The sequence below is a fragment of the Peromyscus leucopus genome, chromosome 17 (genome assembly GCF_004664715.2).
Source record: "Peromyscus leucopus breed LL Stock chromosome 17, UCI_PerLeu_2.1, whole genome shotgun sequence".
NCBI lineage: Eukaryota > Metazoa > Chordata > Mammalia > Rodentia > Cricetidae > Peromyscus > Peromyscus leucopus.
The window spans coordinates 10,181,747-10,202,173 of NC_051077.1; the positions used below are offsets into that span (position 1 = coordinate 10,181,747).

At 48.3% G+C, this 20,427-nt stretch overlaps 1 protein-coding gene across 2 annotated transcripts in view; it reads right to left on the minus strand.

Moving 5' to 3' along the window:
• Ikbkb (inhibitor of nuclear factor kappa B kinase subunit beta) overlaps window positions 1-19,938 on the minus strand; it is a 55,461-nt gene extending 35,523 nt beyond the window's left edge. Inside the window, exons 1-5 of one of the 2 annotated variants that reach the window (XM_028887792.2) lie at window positions 19,835-19,938; window positions 19,407-19,533; window positions 7,962-8,056; window positions 6,651-6,768; window positions 3,399-3,468 (exon numbers count right to left, since the gene is read on the minus strand). In XM_028887792.2, the coding sequence (XP_028743625.1) occupies window positions 3,399-3,468; window positions 6,651-6,768; window positions 7,962-8,056; window positions 19,407-19,511 (388 nt within the window). In that variant the 5' untranslated portion in view covers window positions 19,512-19,533; window positions 19,835-19,938. Of the gene's footprint in view, window positions 1-3,398; window positions 3,469-6,650; window positions 6,769-7,416; window positions 7,518-7,961; window positions 8,057-19,406; window positions 19,534-19,834 lie in introns of those variants that run through there. The other variant, XM_028887793.2, reaches the window with a different exon arrangement.
• Window positions 19,939-20,427: the final 489 nt, after the last annotated feature.

Genomic DNA, 20,427 nt, shown 5'->3' on the forward strand with positions numbered 1-20,427 from the left:
CTGGACATGTGCAATATGCCTGCAGTTCTAATATTCAGGAATTCAGGGGAGGGGTCCATGAGTTAGTTTAGTGACAGCCTAGGGTCACTGACCAAGACTCTGTGGTGGGACAGAGAGGGCTGCCACCTGCCTCTCAGTCCTAAATGCTTGGGAATCTGCTGCTTCACTGGCAGGAAGAAAAAACACTCTGAGGTTTTCTAAAGGACAATGACCATTCAATGTAACTGTGACTCCCAGGGGCTATTCCGGGGTCATGTTGTGGTGAAGTCCAAACTGTTACCACTGCCTCCATGTCTATCCCAGGATCTCTTGCCAGTATAAGGCAATGACCGGACAGGCTTGCTCTAGGAAGCAGGGTTCATCTGTGTCTGCCAGGCATCTGCTTGTTTTCACATGTATACTCTACTCACAAGTTGCTGGAGTTGTACTTGGCACCTTAAAATCACTGGAAGAATCCTGTCTGTGTGTCTGTTACCTTGATGATGTTCTATGTGGGCGTCCTAAGAAATTAGGGCCCAGATATTAGGCGCAAATACATTTAACCCAAATGAGAAGGCAATGGATCTGGACCCTGTGACCAGGAGTGTGGCTTGGCTAATCAACTGGAATCAACCAGGCAGGGAACAGCTGTGGTGACTCCAGCAAAGAGAATGTGGGGTTGCACTTGGAACGACATATGCTCAGGAGTGGTTTCCGAATACAAAACGGTTGTTAGCTGAGCCACTCGAAGTAAAGCTTTTAAACTGACTTAGAAGTGAGACTAAATCTGATGGTCTCATATACAAATCAGAAATGGCAGGGGTATGCAAGTGAAATGTAAATCTATCAGCAACTTCAACCAGAGTCAAAGGATAGGAATGCATCCCAGCAATGCATGTGTCTGGGGAAGACCAGGCATTTCCAGGAAGGGCATCTCATGAGCCTCCCACCTATTGGGTTTGCTAGCTCCAACCTCATTAGAAATCCACAGTAGGGACTGAGGGTTTTCAGGACCCAGCAGGGAGGGGTGGGGGTGGGGGGACCACAGTGACTTACTGTGTATCATTCTAGGAAGAGCACTACGCCAAGAGCTTATGTACAGCATCTCATTTTACGTTCAATGATGCTAAGGAGGTGAGCAAGGCTCTCACTTACAGGTAATGAAACAACATTCTGAAAAATGAAGTAACATGCCTCAGGGCACATGGCTAGGAAGTGGAAGAGCTGGTTTATAAGCTGGGTATTAATACAGAGATGTCCAGATTTTTTTTTAAATGAGAACTTATGTATTTTAATTCCTTTCGGAGCATTTGATCTATTATACATATTTACAGACAAGACAGTATATACCAGCTACTACTTTTCTAGATGCTAAAGACAGAACAGTGACAAAAGGTTCTGATTTTAAGAAGTCCGGCTGAAGAAGTGGGCGGAGCTCAGTGGTACAGTGCTTGCCCAGCTCGTGCGAGGCCACGGTTCCACCCGCACCACGGAGGCCCTTGAATAGATAACACTGAAGTCACCACTCCCAAGGAAGTAAAATGCCATATGAAGCAGTAATCCAGTTAGTGTAACACAAACCAATTATTTAAAGAGCTTTCCGATTTGTGCCTTTGAGACAGGGTTTCCACTGTAGTCCAGGCTATCCTCACATTCACAGGGATATTCTTGCCTCTATCTTCCAAAAACTAAGACTACAGGTGGGAGCCACCTGTCCCCATTTAGAGACTTTTCACTGCTGTATGAGAGCTGCAGAAATAATATAATGAGTAGAAGAAAAAATACTTGGGAGAATAACATCAAAGGAAAGCGACCTGAAGCTGTAACCAAAAGGAAGCCATGGAGAACAAAAGAAAATCACCCCCACCCCCACCCCCACCCCCACCCACCTTCTAGTCCTGCCTTCAACTCAAGCCAACAGGAGCAAATCAGGAGTTTGGCTGATGGACTTAAGAGATAAAATCAGGTAAACATCTAAGCAAAACACAGGTGGGTGAGACATGCTGTCACGAAAATAAACGGAGTTCTAGACCTCTGGATTAGATCCCGCAGGTGTACAGACAGGGCCCTTCCTGCAGACACACGTGCACCAACACACGGGGAAACCAGAGGCCAAGGGGTGGCTGCCCCCTGACCCAGCAGGTCGGACCTCAGTGATGTCACCTAATCCTCCACAGGACTCCATCCTAAAGGAAACCGCGGGAGGCACAGGAAGGGGGAAACTCTCCGTCACACTGCTTGGATCTCAGCCTTAAAAACATGGTGGGCTGGAGAGATGGCTCAGAGGTTAAGAGCACTGGCTGCTCTCCCAGAGGTCCTGAGTTCAATTCCCAGCAACCACATGGTGGCTCACAACCACCTGTAATGAGATCTGGTGCCCTCTTCTGGTGTGCAGGCATACATGCAGGCAGAACACTGTATATTATAATAAAAAATCTTAAAAAAAAAAAAAAAATAGAAGATCGACCCCATTCCCCAACACCCCCTTTCCTCCCCTCTACCCGAAGAAGCAGAATAAGAGCCTTAGACTCGTGCTGGCTAAGTTTCTGAAAGATGAGAGAATACAGCCGCACAAATGGGGTAAAAGCTAACAACCAGAGAACCAGGAAAGGACCCATGACGTCATCACATCACTGCACACCTTCTGTACGCCAACTGGAAAAACTAAATTTGAGTAAACAAATCATATATGTATAGATTGAAAGGATGAAATGGGGATGAAGATGGGGTCACTCCCCAAAATGGGGACATACGTTCAAGGATTAAACTCTAGATAACTCTAGAACCCAAACTATCGGTTTGCACATCGTCACCATCATCATCATCATCATCATCATCATCTTTAAAGCCCTAAGCAAGCTCTGTGGCACTTCTAGTATCTGCTTCTCCTGGGGAGAGGCAGAGCTGACCGTCAGAGCCCCACTTCAGTTCCCCAGTGGGGCCCCAGGATCTAGGGGACACCACACATCTCTACAGGCCCACGTGACTCTCCTCCCTGGGGCCAGCCTTCTCAGGCTGCCGCAAGCAAGCATTTGCGAATAAGGACACCCACAGTACCAGTGTACTGAAGAGCGGGTTTTTCTATGCCTGTGGCTGGCAAGTGACTGCCGCTGTGAGAGAAGGAAACTTCACTACCAATGGATGAACTGTTCGGATGACAACCTATTTCACTGGCCGTTCCAGGAAAGCAGGGAGTGGATCTCTTTGGTGGGAAGGGAAATCTCTTACTGTGAACACACAGTCATTTGCACCATGACTTAGGAAGGAAGGAACTCTATTTGAGCCCTGGCTGAACTCCTTACGCCAGTAGGTCCTTTCCACTTCTCACCACACCCTCGGCAGAGACAATTCCCCAAATGCCTGACTGGACACACATCTACCCTGCAGGGCCTGGCCTCGTTTCTAGGGCGGGGACTTACCAATGTCGCTCAGCAGGGTAAGGATGGCTCCTTCCCGCAGGCCACAGCAGTTTTCGAACTGGTTCAAGTACTACAGAGAACATGAAAAATGGGGGTCAGATGTGGGTGGTCACGGACCCCTGAAAAGCCCACCAGCGTCTTCTGTCGCTCAGACAGCTGAGTGCTGGCCCTATACCAGGGATCCAGGGGAGCTGGTTGGGGGGGGGCTGGGGCAGTAGGACTTGCTCCAGGGTCAAAGCGAGGCAGCAGTCTGTAGGTATCCATGTATTCACCTCCCTGGCCCTGGCAGGAAGCATTTGAGTCAGCTTCACTGCGGCTGCAAGTCTGAAGAAAGTGGCCAGGGTCTAACGTCAGTAGTAACTGAGTTTGCTCTGGAGACTCCTGCAGAAAGGGCAGGCAGACAAGACTCAACCAAAAGCCACCCTCCAGCCATTCTAAGAGAGTCTTCTTGGATAATTTAATGTGGAGAATGTGCACTTGCTAAGTGCCTGGCATTGTGCCTAGTTCTGCAGGGATGAATTCAGAGGACTGTATCTGCTCTACCCAGCATCACTGTCCAGAGTCCCACCACAGCGCCCTCTACCTGCTCCACCCCGCATCACTGTCCAGAGTCCCACAGCGCCCTCTACCTGCTCCATCCAGCATCACTGCCCTGGGTCCCACTGTCCTCTACCTGCTCCACCCAGCATCACTGTCCAGAGTCCCACAGCGCCCTCTACCTGCTCCACCCAGCATCACTGTCCAGAGTCCCACAGCGCCCTCTACTTGCTCCACCCAGCATCACGGCCCGGGTGCTGAAATCTCCATGTCAGAGGTGAAGAAACAGACTGGGGAGTCTAATATCAGCCGGCACACACAGTTGAGAGGCAGGCCTGTAAAGCGAAGCTAAACTTCCTGATGCCGAGCTTTGAATCCTTTGGTTTCTGGCTCTCCGGTTTATCGAGGGGCTCCACATGCTGCTGCGAGTCAGCTTGTGGTCATTAACATTCAAATTCACGAACATGCCAAAGTCTGTTTACCTCTGCACCATACATTTCACTCTTTTCACGGCTTTGGTTTGCTTTGAGGTTGTGGGTTTTTTTTGGGGGGGCGGGGGAGGCGCAGGGGACAGGGTCTCACCATACTTCATAAGTTGATCTCAAATTCTTGAAAAAAAGAGTCTCCTGTCTTAACTTCCCCCATAGCTGGACTACAGGTACAAACAAAGCACGGTGGACTTAAGTTTTGAAATTAACTCTGATTCCTAAATTTACTATCTGCTGATGAAGCGTCTCTAAGGCAGTGGTTCTCAACCTGTGGGTCGCGACCCCTTCGGGGGCTGGGCCGCCTAAGACCATCAGAAAACTCAGGTGTGTATATTATGATTCACAACAGTAGCAACAAAAATAATGTTATGGTTGGGGTCACCACAACATGAGGAACTGTATTATAAGGTCACAGTGTCAGGAAGGTTGAGAACCACTGCTCTAAGACATAACATAGATTTTGGCCACTAATACAGATTTTGAACTTCAAAAACCAAAATAATTTATTATTTGTTTAATTATTTTATGCATATGGTACTCGATCTGCATGTACACCTGCAGGCCAGAAGAGGGCGCCAGATCCCATTACAGATGGCTGTGAGCCACCATGTGGTTGCTGGGAATTGAACTCAGGTCCTCTGGAAGAGCTGCCAATGTTCTTAACCTCTGAGCCATCTCTCCAGGCCGATTTTGAACTTTTAAGAGAAAGGAAAGACAGGCTACCTTATTTAGGAAACAAAGAGAACAAGATCATCAAAGCCGTTCCCAGTGCCCTTTCCAGTGACAGCAAGCACAGAGGGCCTTTCATGCAGCCACATCCTGCCTCTCCCTAGATCACCCTGCAGCCCCTGCCAAGAGTCATGCTGAAATTTCCATCATCTTTTCCCTTGGCTTACGGGTTCTTTGCTGCCCAAAAGGGCAAGTGTGTCTCTCCACTGCATTTCTGAGCACCCAGTCACCTGGTCACACCCACTCACTTCTCAGTCAGGGCCCGACAAACTTGCCACTTGATTCTAACAGCTTACAACAGCACGGTGGCATTTCCACCTAACTGCAGATAGCAATCGGGTGACTGTCACCGGTCAGAGACCAGGAGAGTCACGGTGGTGCCATGAAGCTCTCCATTTCTCTCCTGTTATCATCCTACTTATGGAAACAGGTCATATCCTGTTCCCGAGCTACACCACTCTCAGGACTTCCCACCCTTCCAGCGGGAGAATCCCTCATGGAAACTTTCCTTTTTTAAAATAAGGGGGAAGGCCCCAAAGAATAACGAGCGTAGCACACGACGTCCGTCTGGGAAACTGCTAGGTCAAGAGAGAAGTGAGTGAGCATCCAAGCCCCGGGCTGTGACTCTTTTAGAGGCGAGAGCTGACCGGAGCTATAGCATGAGTAGATTAAAAAAACCACCCACTTGGAGCTTTTAGTTTTCCCAACACTAAATGACACGGCCCAGGTTCACAGATGGGGAGATGCCCTACACCTGGGGTGGTCTGTGACCCAAGCTCCACGCGCCCACTGTATGTAGCTGGTGATGTATCTGGTTAATGTCGCAGGGCCATGGCATCTACCTGCGGTGCAGGAATTCTATCTGGGCACCAATATGCTGAAACCATAAAGCGGGCACCCTACAAAAGCATAACGAGCATCTGGGTGGCACACAGAACTGTCCCTGTGACCAGGGAGAACTGCCATTGCCCTCTGCCCAGTGTGGGTTCGGACCTGTTCCCTGATGACTTAAGCTAGCTCCCTTCCGCCCGCTGTGATTCTGAGGAGCATGGTCACGTCTGTGAAGAAAGTCGCTCCCCATTGGACAGCAGTGATGCTGACCCCAAAAGAAAGTCTCTCCCCATTGGACAGCACAGATGCTGACCCCCAAAAGCTTGCAGTGGCCCTAACATGCCAGAGGGGGAAAAGTTTGTGTTGAGACTTCATTCTGTTTCTTCCCTGTGGTCCAGGTCTGATGGTACTCTTCCTTGTCACGTTAATGGTCATGTGACACAGTGCGTCTTCAGCTTACTTGCAGGCACTTCCGACTCAGCCTTTAGATTTACACATACAGAAACCACCCCAAAGGCGGCATCGAAGAGGGAGTCCGTGTAGACCAAGTTAGTTCACTGACTCCTTGAGTTTGCTGGATGATGGTGAATGGTCTCTCTGTTTCTCCCCTCCCAGCGTCCCAGCCCTGCCTAGATGGACCTACATCTCACAACCCAGGAAGACTCACTCTTCGGAGATCTCCTCCTTGGCAGTACTCCATGGCCAGTAGAGGCAAATCATTGGGTGCCAAGTTCTGCATCCCCTCTGGGACATCCCGGGCAGCCACCACATTGGGATGGTTCAGCCTAGAAAGAGGGGAAACCAATAAGCATTCAAACTTCAGTTCAAATCCAGTCCCCTTGTTCCACATCTCAGCTGATCTCACCTTCCAACAAAGCACAGAATAACCAGTCCCCTTGCTAATCAAACAGGAGAAGATGGGGGTCCAGGAATGGGAGACTTACCTGGTACTCAGTAAGTTAACATGCATTTACTCAGCCTTCCTTAGCCTTCAAAACTCCCTACAAGCATATCATGTATCATTTAATCGTCCTTAAAGGGTCCGATTTCAAGTTTTCCTTGTACTGTAAGATTGCTTCTGACAGGTGGCGACAGGGACCTCATGCCATTGAAGGGGAGGGATGATGTAACATGCATGTGACCATTCATTGATTCATTGATGAAGGAGACAACTGCTCTCTCTCTCTGTAGTTAAGACCACGGGGCTCTTCCAGAGGACCTGGGTTTGAGCCCCAGCACCTGAATGCTGGGGTACAACTGTCTCTCAACTCCAGTTTCAGCGGATCCAGCTTCCCCTCTGGCCCCCTCAGGCGCCAAGCATGCATGAGGGACACAGACAGATGTAGGCAAAACTCATACACATAAAAATGAAATACTTTTTAAAAAATGAAAGAAGTGAGCTAACTCTCACAGTGCTCATCTACAGGTCTCACCAGGTGGGAGGATAAGCATCCACCCAGGACAGAGAGATCCTATCTCCACACTGTGTGAATATCCACAGAGAGCAAACAGCAGCAGAGGGTCACATGCCACTCTGGAATTAGAAACATAGGGAAAACAAGGATTTTCGTTGAAATATAAAAACTTATCATGATTGACTGTTTTCATTAACTTAATTACTTGAGTAATTTTTGACAGGGTCTTATGTTGCCTATGCTGGTCTCAAATTCCTAGGCTCAACTATTCCTCCTGTGTCCAGCCTCCCAAGTAGCTGCACCTACAGGAACACACCACCATGCCTAGCTATGACGACTATCTTAAATTTAATGTAACAGAATTGACCACAAAGTCAATGTAGTGTTTAAATGTTACTCCTTTAGAAGCCGTGAGGACAGTCGCCTCTCGGGGCAGCCCGGGCAGTGTTGGAAGAGACTTAGGATTCTTTTCTAGACACAGCAGGTAGAACGTGCTGTGGTTTCCCTTCCAGCCTGGCAGGGCTGTGGGAGTGGCGCCCCCAGATATGGGCCCAGGCCCTCACCTTCTCATGATCTGGATCTCTAGGCACCAGCGATCTCTGTTCTTCGGGCTGAGTTCCTGTCGGCACTGCTTGATGGCAATCTGTTCGCCTGTCGCCTACAGAGAGGGCACACTAGGTATCAGAACAATTAACCCCCAAACACCCGAGCACCACGGAGCCCTGCCGGCCACACAGACGCCCTGAAGAACAAGCGGAGAGCCTGGCTGCTCTCTTCCGCGTCCCCACATCACGGCTCGCTTGCTTCCTCTCCCCAACCAGGGACACCAATCCTCCAAGCCTGCTCTGTCCCTGTACCCGCCACAAAACCTCTGTAGCAAATTCCTGTCCAGGGACGGCTCTCTCCATATCCCATTCGTTGCCATATTAGGCTAAACCACAAGGCATTGTTGGTGACTGGCCAGTTTCACATATAAAAATGGCACTTGCGTGTGATTTGACTTAATACTGGCACAGTGGGTGTCTCCATTACTTCGTGCAGGAGTTTTCTCTCTTCAGAGACAAGACAAGGACCGGGTAGTCAATGGGACACAGCTCAAACTCCACCTTCTTTCACCAGCTCTGCAACCTCTGGGTAAACCATGCAGAGACCGTGTCTTTATGAAACAGGAACACTGACCTGCCCCGATTCAGTGAATGAAGATGAGGATGTAGCAACATCACACAGACAGACAGACAGCCCACAGCGGGTATCTGGCAGCTTCACAAGAGGACAGTCCTAAGCATGATGCATACGCTCTCTCTTCGGAAGCTCGGCTTCACCGTCAGTTTACACACTTATTTACTTTAGAATGTCTCACGAACCCCAGGCCGGACTGATCATCACTATGGCTACAAGGACGACATTGGACTTCTGATCCTCCTGATTCCTTCCTCCCAAGGGCTAGGATTACAGGTGTGCATGGACCACACTGTGCAGCTCATACAGGGATCAATCCTAGGGCTTTGTGAACACTGGGCAAGCGCTCTACCAACTGAAGTACATTCTCAACCACACTGTGGTCTCTGCAATGGGAAAATCAATATTTCGTGACTAATGAGCTGGGTGACTGGTTCCTTTGGTTAACAGGTGCCTTTCTGCTGGTACACAAAGGAGTCCTTTGAACATGAAGGTTGGGAGGGTTCAGAGTCTATGGTTTTGGCAGGAGCAGCACAGAGACGCCCTGGTATGACGTGTCCTGGAGACTAAAGTGGCGGCCTCGAGGAAGGCTGAAGGACAACAGTTATCAGTATTCCCCATTCACAGTGACACCAGCCAGTTTGCTGGGAACAGCTAGAAAGAGAAATCCTTTCCGACAGAGATTACTACAATCTATTGCTCTAAAAACGCCTACAGTGGGAACAGGAAAGTAGAAGTTTATCCATGGAAAGAATGTTCTGTTCTGCCTGGGAATTTCTCATCTGGGAACTCTAGCACGACCATTTCGGCAGGGGCTTCCCCAGTGGATTTCTGATGGCTGATGTAATCACCTACCTGACGAGGCTTTAGTGTGTGCTGCCAACTGGACTGCTCGGGAATGTCCTCTGAATGTTCTAAGCGCCCAATTCGATGGTGCTTCGCTGTCTAGCTGCATGCTATTTCTGTTTGTCCTTCCGCTTTTGCTTGCTACAGACTTAAAATAAAAACTCACTCCTTCAAAACTGATGGTGGGTTATTTTCCACACACAAGATTTCTGCTTCCATATATAAAAGGCAAAGGACTGAAACCTCTAAAGACCTTCAAAATCAACTACAGTCAACACAGATAATACTGTCAGCCCCTGTGAAGGAGGTCCTAGAGGCCCCAGAGACCATTTTCCTCACTTGTACGTGTTATGAAAAGGATCCTCTATCTTGTAAGTGTGGAATTCACACACTTGAATGAGTGGGGCTTAAAATGACACGCAGGGACCTGCGGCAGGACCTCCCAGTGTGTAGGTGGCTGTCGTTAGGATCCAGCTTGCCTCGTATTTGTCCCAGCGGCCCAAACTCCCACAAGGGCTCAGACTACCTGGTAAGAGAATGAAAACGGAAATCTCCAGACACAGCGGGGCAGTTGTCTAAATGTGGTCACCGATCAACAAGTCAGCCTGAAAGCTTCAGGAATGGATGGTGGTGTTCATTACCACTCTAATGCCCGAGCACAAATATTACAAAACCTCCCAAGTATTCTCAGATCTGTTTGTAGTCCGAAACTGGTGCTTGAGTTATCCAAAACGCAGCAATCTCCACACCTAGTTTCCTGCTATCTTCTAAGTATACAACCAAAATAATGACGAATGTCGGGGCAGGGTCCCCACCCACAAACCCCACGCCATGGGAAGTACAAGTCACTTCCCATCTTCCCTGGAGTCTCTGTAGCCCCAGACAACACCCACCTACTGCTGCCTGTATGGATTTCACGATTCGGACATTCCATGTAAATTGAGTCACACATGTATAATTTTAGACTGACCTTATCACTTAAAGACACATCTCCATAGTCCATTCATGCTGTAGCTATCTGTCCCCTTCTGTGACTTCAACAGGCCAGCTCACAGGAGGTGGCGTCGCTAACTGGGCTCTGTCCCCACATCGCCCTTTCCTTTTCTGTCTGTCAGAATCTTGACTTTTAGCCAGGATTTCAAGGCTCTCTCTGAAGAGCTGACTTCCTTTTCATATTGTAGCTCCTCCTGAGGCTGAATCAATCACCGTGGCTACATACTCAAACCCAGGGAGAAGTCCATCTACGGTCTTGGAGAGTGAGAAGCCATATTAGAAAAGCATTTCTCTAGCCGATGTACATTCTCCAAGGCCACAGCTCGGAAAATGCCATACCTCGAGATCATGAGTTTCCAAGTGGTCTGCCCATTCGCAAACTGACTGGAGCTTAGTTTTCAGTTTCACTTCCTATTAGTGTTTAGATTCAAATATATATATATATATATTTTTTTTTGCCCAGTTCTAGGGTAGTTTCAGCAACAGCAAATCCAACCAATGCTGTATGCTAAGGCTGGAATGTTGACATTTAATTACTTCTGTAACAGTATTAAGAGGTGAGACTCCCGAGAGCTGATCGGGTCGTAAGGCAGCTATGGGTGAGACGTCATCACGTAGAGGCCTTTGTCCTTCCACCAAGTGACGGCGCAGTGAGAAAACTCTCACCAAGTGTCAGAACCTTGACCTCAGCTTCACACCCCACCTGTGCTCACATAGGAACCCCTAATTAAATCCGATGGACCATACACACCTCCAAGACACGGAAGCAGGGGGGTGTGTCGGTAAGAGGGGTTCAGTGGGAGGAGGGATAAGAGAAGGTAATGGAGATGATATGATCCAAAAGTGTCAAATAATACATTTAAAATTATTTTAAAAAGAAACATATTCCTCCCAAAATCTATATTAAATTATTTCCCAAATGCTTGGAAGATGATTTTTATTCACTTCGGTAAGATTATTCTTACCATTAAAAATAAACTACCCAGCCTCAAGAACTCTACACTGGCTTTCAGTCAGGGAGAATCTCCGGAGAAGCCTGGGCTTGTGGAAAGCGGAGTTCTACAGATGAGAGAGAAGCGGGAGGCCAAGCCGTAGTACAGAGGAGTGCGGGTGCAGACACTCCTTCAAGCAATGCGTCTGCACACTGCTGTAACCGGTGCTCCTTCATACAATGCTTCTGCACGCTGCTGTAACCGGCGCTCCTGCATGCAATGTGTCTGCACACTGCTGTAACTGGCGCTCCTTCATGCAATGCTTCTGCACACTGCTGTAACCGGTGCTCCTTCATGCAATGCTTCTGCATGCCGCTGTAACTGGTGCTCCTTCATGCAATGTGTCTGCACACCGCTGTAACTGGTGCTCCTTCATGCAATGCTTCTGCAAACCACTGTAACCGGTGCTCCTTCATGCAATGCTTCTGCACGCTGCTGTAACCGGTGCTCCTTCATGCAATGCTTCTGCACACTGCTGTAACTGGTGCTCCTTCATGCAATGCTTCTGCACACTGCTGTAACCGATGCTCCTTCATGCAATGCTTCTGCACACCGCTGTAAACGGCACTCTTTCATGCAATGTGTTTGCACACTGCTGTAACCGGTGCTTTAGCGGGTCTATGGTCACACAAAGATGCTGTAATTCATGTATGCTACCAGAGGATGACAGAGTCTAGGATGGAAGACTGAAAAGTCTGCACATCTCTAACTTTTAACACACAGAGCAGTGTGTTGTTTTCCTATGACGGTTGTCACAAATTAGCCATAAACCCAGCTGCTTAAAGCAACACAATCTTACAGCTCTGTATATCAGAAGTCTACTGCGAGTTTTCCTAGTCAATAATCAAGGTACCAGCAGAGCTCTGTTCTCTTCTGCTGGCTCCAGGAGGTCATCCATGATCTTGAAGCCAAGCTTAGGCATATTTTTGGGCTTATGGCCCTTTACCTCATCCTCAAACCCACTAACGGCCAACTACATCTTGCTCACCCAGTATCAGTCTGACACTGACTCTCCTGCCTCCTTTTCCTCTTTTTCAGGACTGAGGTAATGATGCTGGGCTCACCCACGTAAACTAGGCAGGTGATTAACAGAGCTAGATTCTCCCTTACCACGCAATCTCAAAGAAGCAGGAGACTAAGGTATGGACACCTTTGGGGAAGGAGGACACTCTCTACACAAACTACATGGCAAGTGAGCAGACCCCCTGTGATTAGGTAAACTTGTCTGGCTACTCATTGGGCGACTGTAATCTCTTGCCGGGTGTAAACACTGGCGCTAATGCCCAGTTGTCGGCTGGCTCAACCCAAAAGCCAAGATAACCTACACAAGGACACTGAAGAATACAGATGTGAGAACAGCCTTTACTCTCCAAACCTAAAAACGAAAACAGTTAACTCACGGAGACTAGAACTGCCTGTGTCAGCTCAGGTGAGCCCTGGAGTTGTAGGGGAACCCTAACGTCTGAGGCCTGGCAACGTCTGAGATAGAAACAAACTTTCCCTCCTACAGTTGTCTATTATTTTTGTTCTGGAATACGAACACTGGGAATGTGCTTGTTGGCAGGAAAATTCACATAGCAATAAATGATTTTATTTTACCCAGAATCCCTAGATCAAGAATCTTAGTTCAGAAAGCCAAACCTGGCTTGAATTCTATTTCTGGGCTGGTTAAATGTCTTTTGTTTTGCCAATTTGACATAAGCTAGAGTCATCTGGGAACCTTAGATAAAGAACTGTCCCCATCTAATTGCCTACAGGGAAGCCTGTGGGACATTTTCTTGATTAATAACTGATGTGCGAGGGTCCAACCCACTGCGGACGGTGTTGCCCCTGGGCAGGTGGCCCTGGGCTTTATAAGAAAGGCTGGGCAAGCTATGGAAAGCAAGGCAGTAAGTGGTGTTTCTCTACAGTCTCTGCCTCCAGGTTCCTGTCTCGGCTTCTCTTCATGAAGGACCTGGAAGCCACATAAACCTTTTCCTTCCTAAGTTGGTTTTGGTCATAGTGGCTATCACAGCAACAGAAACCAAACTAGGAATATCTCCAACTTGAGAGTAAGTAGACTCCTTAAGTAGAATACAATTTTAAAATGGTCTATATTCTCAATAAAAGGGAAAGGGCCAATTGTATTGTCTATATTGAACATAGCTGATTTTTTGAGGTCCTTAGAGTTTGCTGTTCTTTGCCTTTTACACAAGAGCACAAACCTTGTGTATATCCATGCATTATAAAACCTGAAGAAGGCAGAGAGTAAAGAGACATATTCAGAAGGTGACTGTACAAAGGCCAATCTAAGAGAAAACAGAAGAGTCACCCAAGTCCCTGTAGTCAGCCTCCTAATGATCCAGGGAATCTCACAGAAGGCTCACAACTCCCCTTAGAACTTTATTCCAGGGAGCCTGATCACTTACAACCATCCAAGCAGCCACAGTGTATAGATGTATCCAACAGTCTCATTAAATAAGAAACACAGAAACAATGTAAAAGAGAAAGCCGAGAGGTCAGAGCTCAGAGCTAAAATCTCACCCTTCCTCCTGCGGTGTCCCAGCTTCCCGAAAGAGAGCTATATCCTGTCTGTTCGTCTTTTTAAGTATTTTGTTCTGCCTTCTCATTGGTTGTAAACCCAAACACGTGACTGCCTCGTCACTGTCTGTACAGCCCCCCAGGTCTTAAAGGCATATGTCTCCAATGCTGGCTGTATCCCTGAACACACAGAGATCTATGGGATTAAAGGCGTGTGCCACCACCGCCACACTCTTGCTATGGCTCTAATAGCTCTGACCCCCGGGCAACTTTATTTATTAACATACAATCAAAATCACATTTCAGTACAATTAGAATACCACCACAACAGTGTGACAGGGAGCCGGTCGTATGATAGGGAGCTCTTTCTCAGATCCTGCCCAAGACCATTGTTTCAGGAAAAGAAAAGAAACCGGGCCCAGAAGGAGTTCATAGATGGGACTGAGGCTGGGGAGGAAAAGGTACGGAGGCACTAGCTACCACATGTGTCCTGGAGACCCAGACCAGTGCGTTACTCAACCTTCATCAGAGAAGTTTCTATTCTATATGCAGTGAATGGCATTTAACACAAAGGTCCACAACCGGTCAAAGTGAAGAGACTGTGGAATGCTCAGCCCTAAATGAGACATCTGTATCACACCCCTCCTCCCGAAACTCCGGGATCATCTGGGAAAGATTGTAAGAGGCAGAGATTGTGGGTGACTACAACAAAACAGTGTTTTCTGAACCAAAGAGATGAACTCAGGGCAGTTATGGGAGCAGGCACAGGCCCAAGCCAGGGGAAATCCGAGCTTGGAGAAGGAGGGAGGCAGTAAGTCCCACCACCCCTAGCTAGGCAGTTCATAGATGCTTAGAGAGGGAGAATAAGTTCTCTTTAAGGGGATGTTCTGTGATAGGTCAACCACACCTGGGTGGGAGGGGGAGGAGGCACAAAAAAAAAAAGGAAAGCTAGGTGGGGGGGGGTGGGGAGGGAGGGAGCTGGTCAGAGTCGGGAGACAGAAGTTGAGTACGATCAAAAGACACTGTACAAAATTCTCAAATGAGCACTTAAAAGTGAAGGTCTGGGACACATGGACAACACAACCCCTGCACCTCAAGCTCAGGGATCGTTGCAGAGGAGGAGGAAAGGTGGTGAGAGCCAGAGGAACTGGGGGGTTTGCTGGGAGATTATGTCTCCTAGGGATGTCAGAAGTTACACCAATAAAATCCTACCAACAAGACTGCCTGCACGTGAGCTGACCGAGAACAAAAAGAAAAGACGTGCTAACGTGGACAGGGGAAAGCCTAGGAGGCCTCAAACCTACACGAACAACTACAGGCAGCTAAGGAACGCTCAGATAGTCTTCCCCAGGGAAGACCACGCCAATTGGTTATCCAATACCTAATTGTCAGCCCTGAAAACATACATATATGTGTGTGTGTGTGTGTGTGTGTGTGTGTGTATCTATATCTATATACATATATCATTATACAGACCGAGCAAGTTGTATTTATGAACATATATGTATATCGATATACAGATAGGTATATAACAATAATTAATGAGAAAGGAGGCCATGAATTTCAAAAAGAGCAAGAAGGGGTATATGAGGGAAGTTGGAGGAAGGAAAAGGGAAATGATGTAATTATATTATAATCTCAAAAATAAAATAATTAAAAAAAAAAGCGTTAGATGCATCTTTATCCCTGACGTACCAAGTGATACATGAGAAAGGGCTACAACTTCTCCAGTCTTCCCGAAGTGCAGACACAAAACGACACAGTGGCCTCCAATCTTGCCCACAGATGTCGGGAACAGACTCAAGGGACAAACATGTTGCCGTCTCCTTGAGCAAAGTAAATACGCAGCACTGAATCCCTTAGACCTTTGGCTCTTCATCCACAGATGGAGAAAAAACTCCACCCATCCAGTGATGCCAACTAAAATGAAATGCAGGGTCCGATCCATAGGAAGGCCTGGGCAAAGTCTGAAACTATCAATCATTTCCTTAGATGATGCTCTACCCACGTAATCGCCTTGTTTCCTCACAGGCCACCTAAAGTCCACTTCCTCTCAAGAACCTGACGAAGTTCCATTTCCTCAAAGTCTTCCCTTGCTGCTGAGCAAGCAAGAGACTATGGAGAGAGCATCTGGCCCAGCTAGCATGACGTTTTGTTTTGAGACAGCGTCTCACTGTGTAGCCCTGGCTGTCCTGGAACTCACTATGTAGACTAGGCTGGCCTCAAACTGACAAAGATCCACCTGCCTCTGCCTCTTGCGTTGCAAGTGCTGGGGTTAAAAGCATGTGCCACCATGCCTCGCTGACACATAATATTCTTGATAAGCAGTAGTCATTATCACTTTCACACATGAGCACTTAAATCTAGACTTAGTCATATTTCTAAGAATTCATTCAGTGTGAGTAAAGACAAATTAAGGACAGTGTCTTCTCTTTATTTGCCTGCATGGAGCTCAGGGTCATGCCCAGCAGGTCCTTAAGGACCCGAGTTCCAAGATCACACATTAAAACACGGAGGCAAACAGAGTGATCTTAGCCTTATCAGTAAAGGTTAGCACTGCCTTGTAGGAGGAATAACTGCTAACACCTTGCCTTCTAACAGCCAGCACGTTCACTACTTCCTGTCATCCTCACACGGGTCCTCCAGACTGGCTAGCCTCCTCCCGCTTAGATCATACAGACGATGTAATATTTGCAAAAGATCCTGAGACATTTCCACAGGGATTTGCCTCACGTCTTTCCAGTCATGCTGAGAATCCACACCAGAGGTTGTGCCCCAAATCCAACAATGTGGCAAGTGACAGTCAGAATCCCAACCACGTTCTGTGTGATTATGAGACTGTGCCTCCTTCCCCTCCCTCCCCTCAAAAGGAGTTGCAGGCTGAGGCCCCTGGAGTTGGATCTTTTTCCTCTCTCTTTATATCTCAAGGTCTTCTGAAAACATTGGACTACCTGAACCACAAATAGTTTGTGCTGGGCCCTGAGCTGGGAGACTTAGGGGTGTTCCGATGTAGCAAAGACTGTCAAGCCCACGCCGTGGGGGGAAATCAGGAGCCAAGGGGACTGGAGTAGGGTCATCGCTACACTGCTCTTTTTCCTGGGGAATACAGATTCAAGCACCTCTTCCTTTCTCCTTAGTGCTTCAGAAATGGCTTGGATTGACTGTAAAGAACCAAATAGTGCCTCCAAAATAACTGGGAATGTGCTGGGCGTGTCCTAAACTCGAGTTCCAACCTGGAGAAGCCAGGGTGGGGGTATACGGTCTGGATCCAAATAGATGTAACGTTAACACGTTTCTGCGTATTACCTAAGTCCCCTGGGCTTCTGTTTCCTTGGCTACACAATGGGAATTAGAGCTGTCCACCCTGGAAGTGAGGCTTGTAAGATAAGACTGATGCACTGAGCAGCGGCTTAATGTAAAACGAAACCCGCTCGGAAGACGCCTGAGGTTGGCATGCAGTAGGTTTACAGCAATGACCCTGGTTCTTGGGCAGCACTTCTGACTTGGGCACTCCTGGGACAGCTACATGTATTCTCTTGCTTACAGACAAGAGAAAGCAGGTGACGTAGCAGGAAGAAGCCTGATGCAAAGTTCAACTACCACATCTTAGCTGCATTCTTCAATGCAGCGGCACATCCAACGGAAAACACGCTGCATCTTCTGATCTCAGCTGTGGATTAAAGATTGCTTCTACGCATCCAAAGCAGCCCCCTGGCTTTCCCTGAGGATCATCCCATGAGGACGTCAGAGGGCTACAGGCAGGTTCTTCTGACAGCAGGACGTTAGCCAGACTCCCCCTCCCCAACTCCGACCCCCTATGCCCTCTAACCCAGCCAAGTCCTGTTCATTTTACTCCGAAATGAATCTTAAATCTGCCCACTTCTCGCCATCATCACCACCATCAGCCAGGCTAGTCTCTCACCTGGACCACTCACTTCTGAGTCAAGACCTTAATTGGAGCTGTTTAGGAAGGATTCTAAGGGTGGCTTCCAATTTTGGTTATGTATCTCAAGTGTTACCCAAGACTGGAATTCCAAAAAATACAAAGTAAAAACGTGCCTCTGGAGAGCACCCTCCTGGGTCCATCAGCAGGTCCCAGAACTGGCCAGGCAGAAATGAAGATACTCTAAAGAGACACTTTCAAGCTGGGCAGTGGTGGCACATGCCTTTAATCCCAGCACTGGCAGGCGGATCTCTGTGAGTTCCAGGCCAGACTGGGCTACAGAATGAGTTCCAGGAAAAGCACAAAGCTACACAGAGAAACCCTGTCTCGAAAAACCAGAAAAAAAAAAAGAGAGAGAGAGAGAGAGAAAGAGAGAGACATTGAACCCCAAAAAGATATGAATTTCCCCAGAAATTTCATGTTGGGAAAGGAATAGGCACCACCCAGGAGGAGGATTTGTCTTCTGGAGAAGAGATTTGTAACAAATTCTCAGAAAATCTTAAGAGGATGACAAAAATGAGTCAGTGGTAGGCTGGATCACTGGGCTGCTTTGATGTGAATATCCTTGGCCTTCTACTTAAGCCTAACCCCATTTAGGATCCTGAAGACGGACTTGGGAGGTTTTCGGGGTCTCTCTGTCCCTCGTCCCAATGTGACTGCATTGATGGCATCTCCTGCTTTCCACTATTAATTTGACTCTTTTAATTGGCTTATTTAGGACAGGTGGCTTAGGGCACAGGCTGTGATCCCCAAGTTCGACAGTTACACATCATGTCTGATCTGAAGTAAGTGGTCTGCAGCAGAAGGATGGATGGAGCTACAGAAATACCACAAGTGACTGTATGCTTTAGGAATGACTATCAACTAATTATTCAAATTGCGTAAAATAACTCTCATATAGGAGACAGGTGTCTTAAAGGGAGTCTTGCAAAGAATTTCAGTGTACTTAAACCGCCAGGACAAACCAAAACATTCGGGAGAACAAAAACTTCTAACACAAGAAACTCACGCCAGACACTTAAGGGCTAACATAATGAGAATATAATCAGATCCAAAAAGAGATCAATCCACATCACTCGGCATCCCATGCGCTGCCCATCTTCACCCATTACCCGTAACTCTTGTGTTTTGTTCAGTACAGTACTGCAAAAGACCGCGGAACCATCAACTACTTAAAAAACAAATTTTAAATGTAAAAGTTATTTAAAATATTTTATTGCTCTCATCTTTTAACACTGTATTCGACAACGTCCACCAGCATGCCATGTATTACATGTTAGTCTAGTATTAGTAGACATAAAATTTGAAATACTTAGAATGGCAGCTTACTCTTCTTATTGAAGCAGCATGGCTAATAAGGTTTTTAAATGTCAGTTTAGCAGCTCTCAGACCCCCCCCTCCCCTTGGCGGCCCCCTTTCTTACTTCTCCCATGAGACTATGCCAAGAACAGGAGGGAGCCCACTCATCCACACCGGCCACGACAGAAGCAGCACCAAGCAAGGCCACCTACTGTCCCCGGGGCCAGAGTCCTCACCTGATTATGCCATCGGATGACGTTTCCAAATCCCCCGGTCCCGAGGCGTTCCTTCATTTCCCAGGCCCCACAGGTCTGGGTGGGGAGGGACGGTGACCAGCTCATCTCGATGCCCTCCCTGCTCACTCTAGAAGCAAGTAGGAAGAGAGGACAAGTTCAGAGGGACAAGTTCAGAGGACAGCGGCAGGTGGAGGGGCGGGGGGAGGGGGGGGGTGTGTGCAGCAGCGGCTGCCGCCCTTCAAGGTGAGGGAAGGAAACAGACTCTGGTTTAGCTCAGAAATAAAAGTTGTCGGGGCCCGGTGGCCCGGTGGCCCGGTGGCGGGTCCGGTCCCCACCGATCGCCGCCGCAGCCACAGAACCCCCCGGGGGGAAGAGGCGCAGCGCGCGCCCTTCCACGCGCCGCGAGCGGCCCCTCGCGTGGGACTCACCTGCCCCAGGGGCCGCGGGGCCGCCAGCGACACCCACAGAGGACATGAAAACTTAGGGTCCCCACGCAGCCAGCCCAGCGCCACTTCCTCAAACACTTCCTGCCCTGACGTCACGGGGACTCGGCGGCTCTTAAAGGAGACGTGCCAGCCGCTCGCTGCGGAGACGGAGCCACAGCCCGCCAGGGGGTTCTGGACTTGGCGGTGGCGGGGCGTGGAGAATTCTTTACCTCGGTGATTCCCCCCCCCCCCCCCCCCCCCGGGCTGAGCTTGATCCCACAAGCTAGGCAGTTTGCAGGAGGGGAAATCTGCTGAGCCCCCTCAAGGACTGTAGTAAGAATTGCCTTGCTGTCCCCGCTCCCCCTGCCCATTCATGAGTCTGAATGCTCCTGGTGCAGGGCTAAGAATGATAAACACTGATGCTCCTCAGAAAGTAGTACAACACCATCCCCCTCCAAAACAAACAAACAAACAGTGGGGAAGTACGAAAACAAAGCAAAACAAAAACTAGTAGTGTCTACCTACGCTGGAGGTGCAGCTTGTGGGAGGCCAGCTCCCACTTTTTCCCCAGGGTACTCTTGAGGAGAGAGGGATAA